Raw genomic sequence first — 20202 nt, 5'->3', positions numbered from 1 at the left:
TCAGGCCGGATTCTCTCCGTTGACTAGGAGTGGTTACTGTCCCCCCTTGAGCAAGGGGAATGTGGTGTGTGGTGTGAGATGTCCTGGCATACTCAGAGATCGACGAATAAGAACACTTGCTTGCTCATGTCGGAAAGGTACCTGCTGGCGATTACGAGTCCAACACGTGATCAGGCCGTGGTGAATTACACACACACACACACACACACACACACACACACACACACACACACACACACACACAGTTACAAAGGAGCTCTGTTGTGCAGTGGTCAGCGTGCTCGCCTCACAGAGATGTCCCAGGTTCAATCCCTGGGTGGAGTGGAGACGGATGGGCAGCCACCTCTACTCCAGCCTCTGTCCACCCAGCAGTGAATGAACGGGTGGGTGTCAATCGGGGGTTGCGTTCCGGCTACCGGGTGTGTGTGTTTGTGTGTGTGTCTGTGTAATTCACCACGGCCTTATCACGAGTTGGACTCTCTTTCGCCAGCAGGTACCCTCACGACGTGAGCAAGTATTCATCATTATTGTCGATCTCTGGGTGCTGCCAGGACCTCACACACCACACACCCCATCCCCCTTGCTCAAGGGGGGACAGTAACCACTCCTAGTCAACGGAAAGAATCCGGGCTTAGCGGAGATCGAACCGCCGCCTGTTTGGCCGTGAAGCCTTGCAGCACGGCGCTCTAACCAATTGAGCTACCGGTGTGTGTGTGTGTGTGTGTGTGTGTGTGAGAGAGAGAGAGAGAGAGAGAGAGAGAGAGAGAGAGAGAGAGAGAGAGAGAGAGAGAGAGAGAGAGAGAGAGAGAGATTTCAGCTGTACCCAAAGATTTCTCACTTGTGACCATGCATAGTCGTGTGGGGTCGTTACTCAACATTTAGAATGTCTAAGGTGACACATACCAATAATGAGGAAGAGAGATTAGAAATAAAGATTGGTACAACAGAAGATGTGAAATACCGAAGGGAGAAAAAGATGTAGCATGGAACAGGTGGAGAAGACAGGACCTATGGGAGAAGTAAAGACAAGCAAGAAATGAATACATAAGAATACGAAGGGAGGAACAGAGGAACTACGAAAGGAGTGTAATAGAAAATTATATGACCAGCCGATGTTATTTCATAGATATATCAACAGCAAGCCGGAAATAGAGAAGGAATAAGCAAACTAAAGGTGGATGGTGAGGAGTATGAGTTGCCCTATGCGGCAACAATGGTGGAAGCATTGTGTGGTTGTTTTCAGGCAGTACAAGGGAGAGTGAATTTAATGGGATATGAAGAGGCAGAGGAAAAGGTCTGGACGCAAGAAAAGCATTGGCATTAGATGGTGTGTCAGGCTGTGTCCTGAGGGAGTGCAGTAAGCAAGGAGCTGATAAGGTCAAGTGAGTCATAGTCAGCTCGCTGGCAGACAGTACGGTCCCTGGTTCAGTTCTCGGGTGGTGTGGAGATGGATAGGAAGTCTCAATAATGCGTGCTCCTGTCCACCCAGCCGGGTGTCAGTCGGGGCTTGTGTTCCGCCTCTTGTGAGTGTGTGTGTGTGTGTGTGTGTGTGTGTGTGTGTGTGTGTGTGTGTGTGTGTGTATAACTCACCAAGGCCTGATCACGTGTTGGACTCGTAATCGCCAGCAGGTACCCTCCCGACATGAGCTAGTGCTCTTTATCGTCGATCTATGGGTACTGCCAGGACCTCACACACCACACACTACACACAATCAGTTTCTCCATCATTTCCTCATCCAGATATTGAGAAGTAACTTTTATGTTTCTCATCAGGTTTGTTTCACCTACAAATCTGTTTATGTGTTTCTGTGGCGTCGAATTATCCGATATAGTAACTGCGTGTGTGTGTGTGTGTGTGTAATTCACCTGGAGGAGGTAGGAAGACACCTACCGAAACGGGCGCAAGCCACTCCCCGTGAGGTATATATATATGGGAGGTAAGGAGAGAGCTGAAGCCCTCCAAAGACCCTTCCCATGTCCTCACTAACCGTTTCCCTATTGTCGCATCAACACCAGAGAGTAGTTCAGCATGCTCTCTAAAGACAGATCATCTCTCTATCCACACTACACTCCATTCACGCAAAATACACACCTTTTCCAAAAATTCTGAATTAAAAATGGCGCACCTTCACACTGCCTCGGAGCCCCCGCAGGGGGGGGGGGGGGACCACAAATTCCCCCAGGGAGGACTCCCGTTCCGGCTGCCGACTTGAGAGGTGTCTTGATAACTCCTCGAACCTCTTTCTTATCAATTTCTGCAACATTCGCGGTCTTCGTTCTAATTTTCATTCTGTGGAACACCATCTCTCCTCCTCTAAACCTTACCTTCTCTTCTTCACCGAAACACAGGTCTTTGAGGCTACTGACAGCAATCTCTACTCTGTTCCCTCCTACTATCTCTATCCTAAATTTCAATCCAAAGCTGGATGTTGCGTCTACGTGCGCAACGACATCACTTGCTCTCGTGCCCACTACCTTGACTCTTCAGAATTTTCCACCATCTGGCTAAGACTTCATTGTCATTCTATTACTAAATACATCTGTGCTGTTTATCTCTCACCTAACTCTACTAACTATGTAAAATTATTTGACTACTTGAACTCTAAAGTGGAGCACATCTTGACTCTCTCCCTTCGCTGAAATCTCCATCTTAGGAGATTTCAATGTACACCACCAGCTTTGGCTTTCATCCTCTTTCACTGACCAGCCTGGTGAACAAGCCTACAACTTTGCTCTCCTCAACGACCTAGAGCAGTTGGTTCAGCACCTTACGCGTATTCCCGACCGCCTTGGAGACCGGCCCAACATACTAGACCTCTTCCTTAACTCTAACCATTCTGCTTACTCTGTCAAACTGTTCTCTCCGTTGGGCTCCTCCGATCACAACCTTATTTCTGTATCCTGTCCAATCGGTCCTGTACATCCTCTTGGCCCACTCAAGAGACGATGCTTCTGGCATTTTGCTTCAGCTCGGTGGATGTACTTTTCCGATTTCCCGTGGAATGACTACTGCTTCCAGGATAGAGACCCCTCTGTGTGTGCCCAGCGCATTACAGAGGTGATTGTCTCTGGAATGGAGGCATACATTCCACGTACTTTCTCTACTCCTCATGCTAAAAAGCCTTGGTTTAATCATGCTTGTTCTCGTGCTGTCAAAGATAGAGAGGCAGCTCACAAAAGGTACCAGAGCCTTCGCACTCCTGCTAACCATGATCTTTATATTTCAGCCCGGAATCGTGCCAAATCTATTCTTCGACTTACCAAAACATCTTTCATAAATAGAAAATGTCAAAACCTTGCTTTTTCTAATTCTTCCCGTGACTTCTGGCACCTAGCCAAAAATATCTCCTCCAATTTTACTTCTTTCATCTTTCCCTCCTCTCCTTAACCGTGATGGCAGCACCGCCGTCTCATCTTTAAGATGTCGGTAAATACTGTTTATGTGCCCAGCCTATGGAAAGTAGCTAATATGACGTCGATTTTCAAAAAGGGGGATAGATCAGCTGCCTCAAACTATCGCCCAATTAGCTTAACATCGGTTATAGGCAAGATGCTGGAGTCCATAATAGCCAGGAACACTCGGGAGCATCTAGAGAAACATAGCTTAATTCACGACTCGCAGCATGGGTTCACGAAAGGTATGTCATGTCTCCCCAATCTCTCGTTTCTCTACAATAAAGTATTTGAGGCGGTAGACAGAGATGAAAAGTATGATGTAATCTATCTTGATTTTAGTAAAGCGTTTGACAAGTTCCTCACCAACGACTATTGCTTAAATTACAGGCTCACGGAGTAGAGGGTAACGTTTTGAATTGGGTCACGGCGTGGCTTAGCAATATTAAGCAAAGAGTGCGAATCAATGGTAAAAGATCTGACTGGGGATGTGTTACGAGTGGGGTCCCACAAGGTTCGGTATTAGGTCCACTTTTGTTTATTATTTATATCAATGACTTAGATACAGGAATTAGTAGTGATGTCAGTAAGTTTGCAGATGATACCAAGATCGGTAGAGTAATTGAGTCAGATCATGACGCTAGTATTCTCCAGGATGAACTAAACAGATTGTATGACTGGGCGGATAAATGGCAAATGGAGTTCAATGTAGGGAAGTGCAGTATTCTGAGTGTAGGTAGGAACACTCCCCTCACATAAATATTGCTTAAATGACGCTCCCATAAGCAGGTCTGGGTGCGAGAGGGATTTAGGGGTCTTAGTGAGCTATGATCTCCGTTCAAGGGAACAATGCATTCAAGCTAGAAATCGAGCAAATAGGATACTGGGATTTATTTCAAGGAGCGTAAGCAACAGAAGATAATCTACAGCCTGAGAGTCATGTAAATAGGATATTCGGTGATACGTATAAAATGGTGAGAAATATAGGATTAGCATTCCATTGTAATGCCAGGAAAAATCATAACCCCCTGTTGCCTCACATTCCCCCCATTCTCCCCTTCCTTCCAGGACAGTCTGTCTAGACTCGTGTCCGTATAGCCTATGTTGGGCTGCGGCTTTAGTAACCTCAATTTTATTTTGTTTTTTAAATTTTGCTCACCAAAAATAATTACACAGTAATTAGTGAGCCCTCCCTACCTCCCAGCTTTGTTCCCGACTTAATTGTTCCCAAGAGTGTTCATTTAACACTTCCCTCCCTCCCTCCTAACTCACGCCTTGAGACACCCCAATTCTAACGGAAACACACTTACGCCTCTTCCGGGGACGGCGGGCCAGTCTTCTCTCACCCACCTGCTAGGTAAGACACATTGTTCATCATCCTTCCCCTAAATATCAGTGAATTATCGTTCTTTCCACTGTCACATTAAATTCTTTTTGAAATTGAATCATTACTCTTGTTTGTCACCATTCCTTTCATTGAATTTTAAGGTTACGGTGGGTTGGCCGGAACGGTATACGGGAAAAGGTGCCTCACGTCCTATTTTCATAAGGTTTCACGCTACCTAAAGGAGTCATTTCTTCAATTCCTCATCCCGGCGTAATTGAGTGTAAAGTGCAGTTCATTGTCTTTAGTTATTTTTTCTCCCCATTGAGCTGCGGTTCGATCCACAGATCGTGGTGGTGGTGGTGGCAGCTATCGTTCACATTCAATTACACGCGGAAGTAAGTAATTCATGTCTTTTATCTCTACATATTCAGTAATTAATTAAGATTTTGTAAATTCAGTCAAAATTAATAAACGAATGCCCCGTAGATTCCCGGGGCACTACACCACAGCATGGATAAGGTTATGATGAAAGAGTTAATAATCACTATGATTAGACCAACATTGGAATATGCGGAGGCGGTGTGGTCTCCCCACAAGAAGAAACACATAAGAATAAGAAGGCAAAGAATGGCAACAAAAATGGTTCCAGAGCTGGAGGGATTGACATATTAAGAAAGATTAAAGGAGATGGACCTACCAACACTGGAACAAAGAAGAGAAAGGGAGACCTAATACAAATTTATAAATTATTAAGCAAAATGGAAGATGTAGATAATGAAGAGCTACTAATAAAAGAAGGAATAAACACCAGGAGCACAAGAGGACACCATAAAAAATTGAGTAAAGGAAGATGCTTGAGAGGCATAAAGAAATATAGCTTCCCGCAAAGAAATAAAGAGGTTTGGAACAGACTAAGTGAGGATGTAGTATCGGCGAAGAGTGTACAATACTTTAAGGAAAAGTTGAACAAATTCAGATACGAAGACAGGACCACACGAGCCTAAGCCCAGGCCCTGTAAAGCTACAACTAGGTAAATACACACACACACACACACACACACAGCACGTGTCAAAATATTTTTTTCATTCTATATTACGTTTACAAAAAAGGGCCCCCTTTTCCGGCACCGTGATGGCGGCAGCGTTGCCGCGTGGACAGCACACACACACACACACACACACACACACACACACACACACACACACACAGTTCAAAGGAGCTCTGTAGTGCAGTGACGAGCGTGTTCACCTCAAAAGAAATCTCCCAGGTTCGATTCCTACTTGGAGTGGAGACGGATGGGCAGCCACCTCTACTTCGTGCCTCTGTCCACCCAGCAGTGAATGAACGGGTGCTGGGTGTCAATCGGGGGTTGCGTCCCTCCTCCCGGGTGTATATGTGTGTGTGTGTGTGTGTGTGTGTAATTCAGTTGTACCCAAATATCTCACTTGTGACCTCCATGCGTAGTCGGGGATCTATACTCAAGTTTTACAATGACTAAGGTGACACATACCATATATGGGGAAGAGAGATTAAAAAGATAGTTTGGTTTAAAGAAGATGTGAAATAGCTAAAGGAAAAAAAAATGTAGCATGGAACAGATGGAGAAGACTAAACAAATAATTGAAGTACAATCAAGCAAGAAATGAATACAAAAGAATACGAAGAGAGAAACAGAGGTACTATGAAAAGAAAATAATAGAATATTACAAGACCAGCCGATATGTCAACAGCAAGCCGGAAATAGAGAAGGAATAAGCATAAAATTTAAAATGGCGAAAAACAACACTGCCTCGGAGTCCCCGCCTGGGGGTGACCATAAATTCCCCCAGGAAGGACTCCCCTTCTGGCTGCAGACTTGAGAGGTGTCCTGATAACTCCTCGAACCTCCTCCTTATCAATTTCTGCACACATTCGTGGTCTTCGTTCTAATTTTCATTCTGTGGAACACCATCTCTCCTCCTCTAAACCTCATCTTCTCTTCCTCACCGAAACACAGGTTTCTAAGGCTACTGACAGTAACCTCTACTCTGTTCCCTCCTACTATCTCTATCCTAAATTTCAATCCAAAGCTGGATGTTGCGCCTACGTGTGCAACGACATCACTTGCTCTCGTGCCCACGACCTTGACTCTTCTGAATTTTCCACTATTTGGCTAAGACTTCACTGTCATTCTATTACTAAATACATTTGTGCTGTTTATCTCTCACCTAACTCTACTAACTATGTAAAATTATTTGACTATTTGAATTCTAAATGGAGCACATCTTGACTCACTCTCCCTTCGCTGAAATCTCCATCTTGGGAGATTTCAATGTTCACCACCAGCTTTGGCTTTCATCCTCTTTCGCTGACCAGCCTGGTGAACAAGCCTACAACTTTGTTCTCCTCAACGACCTAGAGCAGTTGGTTCAGCACCCTACACGTATTCCCGACCGTCTAGGAGACAGGCCCAACATTCTAGACCTCTTCCTTACCTCTAATCCTTCTGCTTACTCTGTCAAACTGTTCTCTCCGTTGGGCTCCTCCGATCATAACCTTATTTCTGTTTCCTGTCCTATCGCTCCTGTACATCCTCTGGACCCACCGAAGAGGCGATTCTTCTGTCATTTTGCTTCAGTTCAGTGGGACGACCTGAGGATGTACTTTTCCGATTTCCCATGGAATGATTACTACTTCCAGGAGAGAGACCCCTCTCTGTGTGCCCAGTGCATCTCGGAGGTGATTGTCTCTGGAATGCAGGCATACATTCCACGTTCTTTCTCTACTCCTCATGCTAAAAAGCCTTGGTTTAATCATGCTTGTTCTCGTGCTATTAAAGATAGAGAGGCAGCTCACAAAAGGTTCCAGAGCCTTCGAACTCCCACTAACTATGACCTTTACATTTCAGCCCGGAATCGTGCCAAATCTATTCTCCGACTTACCAAAACTTCTTTATTAATAGAAAGTGTCAACACCTTGCTTCTTCTAATTCTTCCGTGACTTCTGGCATCTAGCCAAAATATCTCCTCCAATTTCACTTCTTCCTTTTCCTCCTCTCCTTAACCTGACGGCAGCACTGCCGTCTCATCTGTCTCTTAAGGCTGAACTCTTCGCTCAAACTTTCTGTAAGAACTCCACCTTGCACGCTTCTGGGCATATTCCTCCTACTCATCCCCCCTCTGACTCCTTTATGCCTGTTATTAAGATTCTTCCAAATGATGTTTTCTATGCTTTCTCTGGCCTCAACTCTCAGAAGGCTTATGGACCTGATGGAGTGCCTCGCATTGTTTTTAAAGACTGTGCTTCCGTGCTGACACCCTGCCTGGTCCAACTCTTTCGTCTCTGCCTATCAACATCTACCTTTCCTTCCTGCTGGAAGTATGCCTTTGTACAGCCTGTGCCTAAGAAGAGTGACCGTTCCAATCCCTCAAACTACCGCCCTATAGCTTTACTTTCCTGTCTATCTAAAGCTTTTGAATCAATCCTTAACCGGAAGATTCAAAAGCACCTTTCCACTTCTAACCTTCTATCTGATCACCAGTATGGGTTCCGCAAGGGGCGTTCTACTGGCGATCTTCTTGCTCTCTTAACTGACTCTTGGTCCTTCTTTCAGATGTATAGAACAAAAACACGGGAGAAAATTGGACCGCTGAAAACAAACACAGGGGAGCTAGTAGAAAATTACGAAAATATGAGCACATTGTTGAACGACTACTTCCTTTCAGTATTCACACAGGAGGATCGAACGACTATACCGGAAAGAGTTCAGGTGTACGAGGGCGGGGATGGCGATAAATTGAGGGATATAATCATTACCAGGCAGCATGAGCCAATGCAAGATGGCGCCACTATAAACACTCGCCTGCGCCAGAACGGGCTGGGCCGACCATCAGGCCCCACCTGGAAGAAGCCTTGGGCCGACCATCAGGCCCCACCGGGAAGATGCCTACTGGCGCAATAGGCAATCAACGTAAAAAAAAAAAGTTCAGCTTAAGAAGAACAAGTCGCCAGGTCCTGACGGGATATTTCCGAGGGTATTAAAGGAGTTAGGTGATATAATCAGTGACCCACTAACCGACATCTTTAAGATGTCGGTAAATACTGGCTATGTGCCGAGCCTATGGAAAGTAGCTAATGTGACGCCGATTTTTAAAAAGGGGGACAGGTCAGTTGCTTCAAACTATCGCCCAATTAGCTTAACATCGGTTATAGGGAAGATGCTGGAGTCCATAATAGCCAGGAACATTCGGGAGCATTTAGAGAAACATAGCTTAATTCACGACTCGCAGCATGGGTTCACAAAAGGTAGGTCATGCCTCACCAATCTCTTGTCCTTCTACAATAAAGTATTTGAGGCGGTTGACAGAGATGAAAATTATGATGTAATCTATCTTGATTTTAGTAAAGCGTTTGACAAAGTTCCTCACCAACGACTGTTGCTTAAATTACAGGCTCACGGAGTAGAGGGTAAAGTTTTGAACTGGGTCAAGGCGTGGCTTAGCAATAGGAAGCAAAGAGTGCAAATCAATGGTAAAAGATCTGACTGGGGATGTGTTACGAGTGGGGTCCCACAAGGTTCGGTATTAGGTCCACTTTTGTTTATTATTTATATCAATGACTTAGACACAGGAATTAGTAGTGATGTTAGTAAATTTGCAGATGATACCAAGATCGGTAGAGTAATTGAGTCGGATCAGGACGCTAGTATTCTCCAAGGTGAACTCAACAGATTATATGACTGGGCGGATAAATGGCAGATGGAGTTCAATGTAGGGAAGTGCAGTATTCTGAGTGTAGGTAGGAACAACCCCTCACATAACTATTGCTTAAATGACACTCTCATAAGTAGGTCTCAAAAGGAGAGGGATTTAGGGTCTTAGTGAGCTCTGATCTCCGTCCAAGGGCACAATGCATTCAAGCTAGAAATCGAGCTAATAGGGTACTGGGATTTATTTCAAGGAGCGTAAGCAACAGAAGCCCTGAAGTCTTCCTCAAACTATATTTAGCATTAGTTAGACCTCATCTTGACTATGCGGTTCAGTTCTGGTCACCCTACTATAGAATGGATATCAAAATGTTAGAATCGGTGCAGAGGAGGATGACTAAGATGATTCAGGGGTTGAGAAACTTGCCATACGAGGAAAGACTCAAACAGTTATACTTGCATTCTCTAGAAAGGCGAAGGGTGCGTGAAGACATGATCGAGGTTTATAAATGGATGAAGGGCTTTAATAAGGGAGACATTCATAAGGTTTTGTTGGTAAGAGAACCGGGTAGGACACGAAGTAACGGGTTTAAACTGGATAAATTCAGATTCAACAGGGACATAGGCAAAAATTTGTTTACTAACAGGGTGGTGGATGAGTGGAATAGGCTTAGCAGTCATGTGGTGAGTGCCAATACAATTGTCACATTCAAAAATAGACTAGATAAATTCATGGACAGCGATATTAGGTGGGGTTAGATACACGGGAGCTTAGGGTCAAAGGAGCTGCCTCGTACAGGCCTACCGGCCTCTTGCAGACTCCTGCGTTCTTATGTTCTTATGTTCTTATCCTCTCTTAGCCGTTTCGGTGAAACTTTCTCTGTTGCGCTAGACATATCGAAAGCCTTCGATAGAGTCTGTCACAAGGCTTTGCTTTCTAAACTGCCCTCTTTCGGATTCTATCCCTCTCTCTGTTCCTTTATCTCCAGTTTCCTTTCCGGCCGTTCTATCTCTGCGGTGGTAGACGGTCACTGTTCTTCCCCTAAACCTATCAACAGTGGTGTTCCACAGGGCTCTGTCCTATCACCCACTTTCTTCCTGTTATTCATCAATGATCTTTCCATAACAAACTGTCCTGTCCACTCATACGCCGACGACTCCACTCTGCATTATTCAAATTCTTTCAATAGAAGACCCTCTCAACAGGAAGTACACGACTCCAGACTGGAGGCTGCAGAACGCTTAACCTTAGACCTTGCTATCATTACCGACTGGGGCAGAAGGAACCTTGTGTCCTTCAATGCCTCAAAAACTCAATTTCTCCACCTATCAACTCGACACAGTCTTTCAAACACCTATCCCCTATGCTTCGACAACGCTCAGCTATCACCATCTTCAACACTAAACATCCTCGGTCTATCCTTTACTCAAAATCTCAACTGGAAACTTCACATCTCCTTTCTCGCTAAATCAGCTTCCTCGAGGTTGGGCGTTCTGTATCGTCTCCGCCAGTTCTTCTCCCCCGCACAGTTGCTATCAATATACAGGGGCCTTGTCCGCCCTCGTATGGAGTATGCATCTCAAGTGTGGGGGGGCTCCACTCACAGCTCTTCTTGACAGAGTGAGTCTAAGGCTCTTCGTCTCATCAGCTCTCCTCCTCCTACTGATAGTCTTCTACCTCTTAAATTCCGTCGCTATGTTGCCTCCCTTTCTATCTTCTATCGATATTTCCACGCTGACTGCTCTTCTGAACTTGCTAACTGCATGCCTCCCCCCCTCCCGCGGTCCCGCTGCACACGACTTTCTACTCATGCTCATCCCTATACTGTCCAAACCCCTTATACAAGAGTTAACCAGCATCTTCACTCTTTCATCCCTCACGCTGGTAAACTCTGGAACAATCTTCCTTCCTCTGTATTTCCTCTTGCCTACGACTTGAACTCTTTCAAGAGAAAGGTATCAGGACACCTCTCCTCCCGAAATTTCTCTCTCTTTGATTCTTTTTTAGGAGCAGCGAGTAGCGGGCTTTTTTTTTATTATTGTTTCCTTTTTTTTTATGCCCTTGAGCTGCCTCCTTTGTTGTAAAAAGAAAATACTAAGGGTGGATGGTTAGGAGTATGAGGATGCTGCAACAATGATGGAAGTTTTGAGTGGTTGTTTTCAAGGAGTGTTTACAAGGGAAAGTGATTTTAATGGACATGAAGGGCCGAGGAAAATAGACAACCTGGAGGGTGTGGACGCGAGAAAAGCATTGGGACTGGATGGTGTGTCAGGCTGGATCCTGAGTGAGTGTTAAGCAACGAGCTGATAAGATCCAGTGAGTCATAGTCAGCTCACTGACAGAAGGGTGCTGTCCCAGGTTCAGTTCTCGGGTGGAGTGGAGATGGATGGGCAGTCTCCTTTAACCCGTTCCCCCTTGTCCACCTAGAGTCCCTTGATAGAGTACCGACAACCTAAGATTTAGACGCCATTATTGGCCCTGTTATTCGCCGAGCTTTTCATACACTCGCACACGTCTCTTGTATTTGTTCCACAGCCATACGGGTCGTCCACAAAAACTGAGCACACTTGTGCCAGACCTGCACACCTTTCCCTAACAGTCAGCTCGGAGCCATCAGCCAGTGAGCTCTGGGAAATATAGATAAGAGAGAGTTTGTGTCTATACCAACAAGTGTCGGCAACCCACCATATTACTCTCATATTTTACCGTAATATGGTCACCAGCTGCTGGAATGTGCCGTAAGAAGGTGACAGGAGATTATTATAGCCTGTGATAAAGGCGCGTGTCAAGGCTGGCTGCTGACGACCTTGAGGCCCGTACCAAGATTCATGAAGGTCGAGCCGCGTACCTTCCCTTCGACAATGTAGGCAAGGCCTCAGACCGTGCCTTCAATCCTTACCACAAGTCGCTCGGGAAGGTAAATGCACATACACACACTGCAACCTTCTTTTCACCTACCAGATCCAATGCACACACATACAAACACACAGTGCTATCCATGGAGATATAATACCTCCATGGTGCTATTACAGCCATAATATTGTCCATTTAATTCCGTCTGTTCACTCGTAAACGTAGATGTGGCACCTGCGCATTGTGAGTTTGTGATTGCGTGAAGATCATGAATGTTTGTGTATCCAAAAATCCTCAAACCATCGTATATGAACTGCAAACAGAAGATTTGCATCGATAATATACCATACAAGGACACGAAGAAACAACTTGTATATCAAACAGATAGTTTGATCATACTCGAACGATCTATAGCCTTTCAGATACTCATATTTCATCTCATTAAGGGATATAAAGTGACAAACGACTCTGCAAGTGTCTCTACATAAGGAATTTTAATGTTGCATGTATAAATAACATGGGCAGCCTAATATATTTAAAATAGCCTAGCATCACATTCAACAGTTATTATTTATTATTTCATGTTTTTTCCCATTATTAATCGTTATTTGCATGCAGTAAATTATTAAGATACCCTTTGTTTGCACTTGTAGAGCCAGATGTCTTAACTGAAATGAGAAAGAATTTGAAAAAAACATAGATCGTTGGAGAATGTAAGCCACGAAGGTTCCCGCCTGGCTGGTACATCTGCGCTTTGAAGGCGCGTGCTACTGTTGTAAACAAGACAAACATATTCGCTGCAACTATAATATATGACTTTCCAATTAGGTAAAATATTTTATCAGGTTGTTTTAACTGAACCGCAACTATTTGCCACGCCAAATTTAGAAAATAAACATATTTTTCCTCGAAGGTCTGAGGGAAGACACGGGGTAGACCTTGCCTTCCCTTCGTCTCCCGTAGGCCTTCGTTCCAAAAATGCTAGTGACTATAGGTACGCACCGTCCTCCCCTTCGATCTTCGTCGCTAAACCTTCGTGACTCTTGGTACGGGCCTGAGAGGCGGCGCGCGGTAGCTCTCAGGGTACTGAGAGACTTCAAATAAGTCTGGGTGCTTCTCCTTGAGTGCTGCTGCTGTGATGGATGAATTAAACAATATTTGACGCTGTAAGACATTATAGGCAGCAGTTGGGGAAGTTTTTTTCTTACCTACAATTTACAAATCCCTTCCTCGCGTGACCCTTCCCTGCTGGGAGGGACGCTGCCTCCTGAAAGTCATAAACTCCGTATTGATATATTCGTCACAGGGTACGTGGCTGACAAACTACCGAAGCTCCATCAACGCAAAGGCACTTTGAGTCCTTTCCGTTACCTGCCTTCAGTAAATTTTATCATATGGAGAGAAAATTAGTGGAGAATAATGATGTGAAGATGAATGGGGCACTGATTCCATTACCCACCATGCTGCTCTCTTTCTTGTGCCATATCAACATGTTACATTTTGCCTGAGCGTCAAAGTAGATTATAGAATATTGTAGGAAAATGTCTTCAGCATATTATAATGACATTGGTACCCATGGAAATGAAGACTGTGCATCATTATATATAAAGATGGACTTAACCTTATTTAGAGCAGTTTCTAGCTGAAGACCCAGCACATGAGCAGAAAGTAACCTATCACTGCTAAATTAGTAATATTTCCCCGCATTTTAAAATCTCACAAATCAGTAATAATAATGGAAACGGGTATCACAGTCATGCATAGCAAATAAATAAAAATAATGGCTTGACTTGGATGTGATTCTAGAGTTTCAACAAAACAGGTATGGCACACCGAAAGCTACCTTCCGTTCGTATAGCTATAGGGGATAGGTGTTTGGAAGATTGTGTCGATTTTATGGGTGGAGAATTTGAGTATTTGAGGCATTGAAGGACACAAGGTTCCCTTTACCACTATCGGAAATGATAGTAAGGTCTGAGGTTAAGAGTTGTACAGCATCCAGTCTGGAGTCTCCCAATTCCTGTTGAGAGGGTCTTCTGTTGAAAGAAGTTCAATAATGCAAAGTGGAGTTGTCAGCGTATGAATGGTTAGGACAGTTTGTTATGGAAAGAAGATCATTGATGAATAATAGGAAGAGAGTGGGTGATAGGACAGAGCCCTGTGGAACACCACTGTTGATAGGTTTAGGGGACCAACAGTGACCGTCTACTACAGCAGAAATAGTACGGCCGGAAAGGAAACTGGAGATAAAGGAACAGAGAGAAGGATAGAATCCGAAAGAGGGCAGTTTAGAAAGCAAAGATTTGTGCCACACTCTATCGAAAGGTTTCGATATGTCCAGCGCAACTGAAAAAGCTTCACCGAAACGGCTAAGAGAGAGCGACCAAAAGTCAGTTAAGAGAGCAAGAAGATCGCAAGTAGAATGCCCCTTGCGGAACCCATACTGGTGATCAGATAGAAGGTCGGAAGTAGAAAGGTGCTTTTGAATGTTCCGGTTAAGGATTGATTCAAAAGATTTAGATAGACAAGAAAGTAAAGCAAATAGGGCGGTAGTTTGAGGGATTGGAACGGTCACCTTTCTTATGCACAGGCTGTATGTAGGCGTACTTCCATCAGGAAGGAAAAGTAGCTGTTGATAGGCAGAGGCGAAAGGGTTTGACCAGGCAGGGTGTCAGCACGGAAGTACAGTTTTTGAGCACAATAGGAGGCACTCCATCAGGTCCATAAGCCTTCTGAGAGTTGAGACCAGAGAGGGCATAGAAAACATCATTCTTAAGAATCTGAATAACAGGCATAAAGGAGTCAGAGCGGGGATGAGAAGGAGGAATATGCCCAGACTCGTCCAAGGTGGAGTTTTTACAGAAAGTTTGAGAGAAGAGTTCCGCCTTAGAGATAGGTGAGACGGCGGTGCTGTCAGGATTAAGAAGAGGAGGAAAAGATGAAGAAGTGAAATTGGAGGAGATACTTTATCCATGTGCAAGAAGTCTCTGGAAGAATTAGAGAGAGCAAGATTTTGACATTTACTGTAGATGAAAGAGCATTTGGTAAGTAGAGAAATAGATTTGGTACGATTCCGGCAAGAAGTATAAAGATTATGGTTAGCAGGAGTGCGAAGGCTCAAGTACCTTTGTGAGCTGCCTCTATCTTGGACAGCACGAGAACAAGCGTGATTAAACCAAGGCTTTTTAGCATAAGGAGTAAAAAAAGTACGTGGAATGTGTGCCTCTATTCCAGAGACAATCACCTCTGTGTTGTGATGCGCCCGTCTCTCTCCTGGAAGCAGTAGTCATTCCACGGGAAATCGGAAAATACATCCGCAGGTCGTCCCAAAGAGCGGAAGAAAATGTCTGAAGCATCGCCCTTCGGTGGGTTCAGAGGGCGTACAGTAGCAATAGGACAGGATACAGAAATAAGGTTGTAATTGGATTGTAACCATGATACATCCAAGACTGGAATACGCACCAACAGTATGATCGCCAACTAAGAAGACAAATACATGGAAAGTAGAAAGGATTCAGAGAGCGGCAACAAATCTGGCTCCAGGACTAAGAAACTTAACATGCGAAGAGAGACTGAAACAGCTGAACCTACCGACACTGGAACAGATGGAGGAGCGAGGAGATCTGATTGCAGTGTATAGTGTGCTGAGTGGGATGGAAAAAGTGGTCAAAGAAGATCTTGTAATAAAGAATACTAGAGAATCAAGAGGCCGTGGAAGTAAGATGAAAACGGAAGACTGTAGATGAGACATAAAGTAGAACAGTTTTCCACAAAGAGTGGTGGAGGCCTGGAACGGCCTGGAAATGGTGTGGTCCCCGCAAAGACGGTTCATGAATTTAAGCCCAAGTTGGATTATATTACATATATAGACGGGACAGTACCAGCGTACCTCTTCACAACTAGGTAAATACAACTATTAAATACACACTAACCTTGATGGTGTATGAAGTGTTGGGTTGAAGGTTCAATATACGAAATCTCTTCTGTAGTCCCACTGTTTGTTGTTTCAGTCCTATGGCCTCTCCTTGTACTCCCCAGGACACTATGAAGGACTCAAGCTCCCCTTGTTGGGGGCTGTCCTGGGGGTAATCCCAAGTCACCAGCAGGGCAGTCCCGTGTGCCTCTTCCATTCGCAGACTGGTCACTTTCCCAGGTTCTGTGAAGCATAAGTGGAGTCACCTTTCCTTTGCAGTGTTAGAGGGACGCGCTGAGTCATGATGCGCACCTTGCTCTAATGTTAATGGTTAGAATAGACGCCCGCCGCTAAACGCTAACAATTTTTAGTCATCACCAAGTGGCCTAAAACTTCTTACATCCTATCCTGAAGATCACTTATCAACCCAAACTCCAGATTATTCTAAAAGAGGATCAATTATGAACCTGGGGCCTAGTAGATGGCACCAATAAAAATACTTGCCTGCACCATAACCCGCCGCGGCGACAATCGGGCTCCAGCAATAAAACCATACGACGAACATTAAAAAAAAAAAAAAAAAAAAAATTGGGTCTTGGTCTTGGTTTAGGGCTCGATTACCTTATGTTAGTTTAGGTTAGATTTGTTGGTGTGCATGTGTGCACATGCGTAATTAAGCTTATCCAAACTCACCCCAAAACCAACACAAAGACCAGGGCCAAAATGTTTCGTGCACCCTTGTATTCATTCTAGCACTTACCTCTCAGTCACGTCTTCGGCTTTCTACCATTTCCCTTAATATGGATCGAGAAGCAGTGCCACCATACACAGATATAAACACACACACACACACACACACACACACACACACACACACACACACACACACACCGGTAGTTCAATCGGTTAGAGCGCAGCCCTGCAAGGTTCGATTCCCGCTCAGGCCGGATTCTTTCCGTTGACTAGGAGTGGTTATTGTCCCCCCTTGAGCAAGGGGGATGGGGTGTGTGGTGTGTGAGGTCCAGGCATTACCCAAAGCTCGAAAATAATAAGCACTTGCTCACGTCGTGAGGGTACCTGCTGGCGAAAGCGAGTCTAACTCGTGATCAGGCCGTGGTGATTTGCACACACACACACACACACACACACACACACAAGGCAACTGCTACTGCCAGGTGAATGCACGAAGAGGGGAGGCAAGGAAGGGAAGGGAGTCTTACCTCCCAGCGTGGTGGCGGTGATTTCAGACTCAGCACCGAGCTGATCCACGCCTTTGTTCTTCCCTCGAACCTGAGAACGACAAAAGCATTTTAGTACGTAAGCACACACACACATTCCTCAGTGTCGCCCGCCCCACACCCCTCAAGAGTCTCTATCCTGGGCGCCCCGATTCACGCCCACGGCAATGAAGCAGCCTTAACCAACATCGAGGACATCACCAGGACGCTCATCGACAGGACGGCCAACATGGGCAGCCACGCGGCCCTCTTCTTCCTGTCAAGGTACGCAGCAGTGCCGAGAGCCACGTACCTGCTGCGCGCAGCACCAATCTACACGGCTGGAGAGTCCTTGCGGGCCATCGACGAGCTGATGCGGGAAGCTACTTCACGTAGCTGCAACGTACAACGCGACGGCGACGCGTGGTCTCAGGCCTCCCTGCCGCTGCGTTTTGGAGGTTTGATCGTGTAGTCGATTTGACAGTCCTATTCATCGCATTATCCGACCTTGCAAAGTGCTTTCCCTTCAATTCTTTTTTTTTTTGTTGTTGTTGTTCTGGGTTAGTATGTGACCAGAGAGTAATTTCAGCTTGGTTGCCCAAACGGCAACCTTGGGGAAAAATTTTACAGGCAAAATTCGAAATGGCCGCCATCGAAATTGAGAATTGGCTCTAACTTAGTCAATAATGGACACTGAGACTTGATTTTAGTGTCAAACGATACATTATCAAGGCCGGTGCCAACGGAAATGTGATTTTCGCTTTAAAAAAGCTCCATATGAAATAATTTTGAAATAAATCCAAAATGGCCGGCATTCGAACTTGAGATTTGACAAATACATCAAGTAATAATTATCAGAACTATTTATTTGCGGTCACAAAACCTTTTTCAAGTTCAAAGAATAATTTAATTCAGCAAAAATTATTCGTTGATTATTAACCCCGACTTTTAGAATCAGCAACAGACCAGAACGATGATGAAAAGAAAACAAGGATACAGGGTGTTGTAGGCATGGAAGGTGATGACGTTTCCCTCCAACTCCACAAGAGGTGTTACTATTCGTACACTTCGAGACATGTTGGAAATTTTTTGGCAAGGAAACGAAAAGATGATTTGTCAAGCAATGAGTGTGAACCCCCGAGTGGTAGAATCAGAAGGTCCCAGGTGGTAAATTTCGATTTCAAGCAGCAGTGTTTGGTATGTGCTCTGCCATGTTTGGCATTACGTGTATCCTAAGCATCCCGACCGATGGGACAAGGTCTTACGGTGTGAAAGAAAGGGACTTTCAGGTGCTCGTCCTCTCAAGTCAACAGTTTTAGATTATTGTCTCGATCGTGAATGAATGGGGCAGAGAAGTTTCAATTCGATGTCATGGAGTTCATGGTCTTGGAGTTGCTGAGGCGCAATATCATAAACGATGCTATGACAAGTTCAGGAAGATTCCTGCTCGTTGCGGCAACACTATGATGCTTGAAGACAATGCGATGCAATCAGTTATTCAGGAAATGATTGAAAATCGGAAGCATTCAACTTTGACATCATTGGAACTTTATGAAATGTATTCCAATTTCGGTGGTAAACTGACGCAAAGACAGATGTTTACTAGGCTTGTGGCACATTTAGGTGATTCAGTAATAGTACTGAACATTGAGGGATGTGCATCTATTGTTGGGTTTCAAGAACATATGGGGAAGCTCTTCAAAATTGCAAATACAGAAACGGTTGATGAAGATCGAGAAGATCTATTGGTGAGAAAGATCCAAACTGGAGCCCGTGCAATCGCACCAAACAAAAACACGTACGATCTTGGTGAATTTACCTTCACAAAAACCAAAGAACAGACAAGTGCCACATTGCTCAGGTTGGTCTCAAAACTAGAGTCCGATGGAGAAACTACGAAGGCATCAATAAGTCTCTCAATCCATCCAAAGCCACATCACCAAATCAAACAATCAAATAACTCTAGGCCTCGGAGTGAAACTCCATCATAAGTTTGGCAGCAGTGACCTAAAAACCCTGCATGCACATGGCTACACCGCCTCGTATGAGGAAGTCCTTAGATATAGAAAATCCGCAGCCAAATTTGTGATTGAAAATGTTCAGACACTTCACCAACTCATGGGATGATTTCGAACTGTTGGCCTTGTGTTTGGTTGGTACGACAACTTTGACCTTCTGGTATCAACATCCAATGGTCGGCGAGAGACCCATACCATGGAAACAGAATTTCAGTTTCATCCAGCTGGAATTCTAGAGGTTGGGCAAGCATATCCTGGGCTTAGAAAACTTGAAATACCCCGTCTCTCATCTAAACAGGCTAAAACGGTTGGTACAAACAGATCTGTTCAACTTCACTCCACCGGGTCAAAGAAGGTCACACCTCCTCTTATTGTGGCAAGTAAGACTAACGGTATAGCTTACACCGATGCATGTGCAAGATAGTCCAATCTTGCTGCTGCCCAAGAAATGGATGCCCAGTGGCTGAACAGTCTAAGCCAAGGACAAGATGCCATGGAATGGAATGGCTTTAACAATCAGTGGACTAGAGATAATGGTGCTCTCCGCCCTGCCAGCATCTACATGCTCAGTCCTCTGATCGATGCACCTCCGGCTCATTCGGACATGGTCCTCACAACTTTGACTTACATGCAGCAATCAATGCGTGACATGGGAATGACATATGTATACATTTCCATCGATATGCAGTTGTTTGCTGGAATCAGCCAGATCAGTTCCAAGATGTAATAGTTCATCCTGGAGGTACGCACATCATTCAGTCCTTCGTTGGCTGTATTGAAAAGCTGATGAAAGGT

At 44.8% G+C, this 20202-nt stretch overlaps 1 protein-coding gene across 32 annotated transcripts in view; it reads right to left on the bottom strand.

Annotated features, from left to right (window-relative positions):
* The window catches only part of LOC126983884 (receptor-type tyrosine-protein phosphatase F-like), a 334247-nt gene that overhangs the window by 294987 nt on the left and 19058 nt on the right, over nucleotides 1-20202 (bottom strand). For 24 of the 32 annotated variants that reach the window (XR_007736281.1, XR_007736311.1, XM_050837047.1 and 21 more), the window contains exons 3-4: nucleotides 17393-17462; nucleotides 16192-16415 (exon numbers count right to left, since the gene is read on the bottom strand). The exons of 6 other annotated variants lie outside the window; for them this stretch is intronic. Coding sequence is in view for 24 of the 26 variants with exons in the window: in XM_050837047.1 (XP_050693004.1) it covers nucleotides 16192-16415; nucleotides 17393-17462 (294 nt within the window). In the remaining 2 variants the exon portion in view is untranslated. The remainder of the gene's footprint in view (nucleotides 1-16191; nucleotides 16416-17392; nucleotides 17463-20202) is intronic. 2 more of the 32 variants (XM_050837138.1, XM_050837210.1) reach the window with 1 other exon arrangement.

Source organism: Eriocheir sinensis, chromosome 5 (assembly GCF_024679095.1).
Source record: "Eriocheir sinensis breed Jianghai 21 chromosome 5, ASM2467909v1, whole genome shotgun sequence".
NCBI classification, from domain to species: Eukaryota; Metazoa; Arthropoda; class Malacostraca; order Decapoda; family Varunidae; genus Eriocheir; species Eriocheir sinensis.
This window is presented reverse-complemented; position numbering and strand designations above follow the sequence as displayed.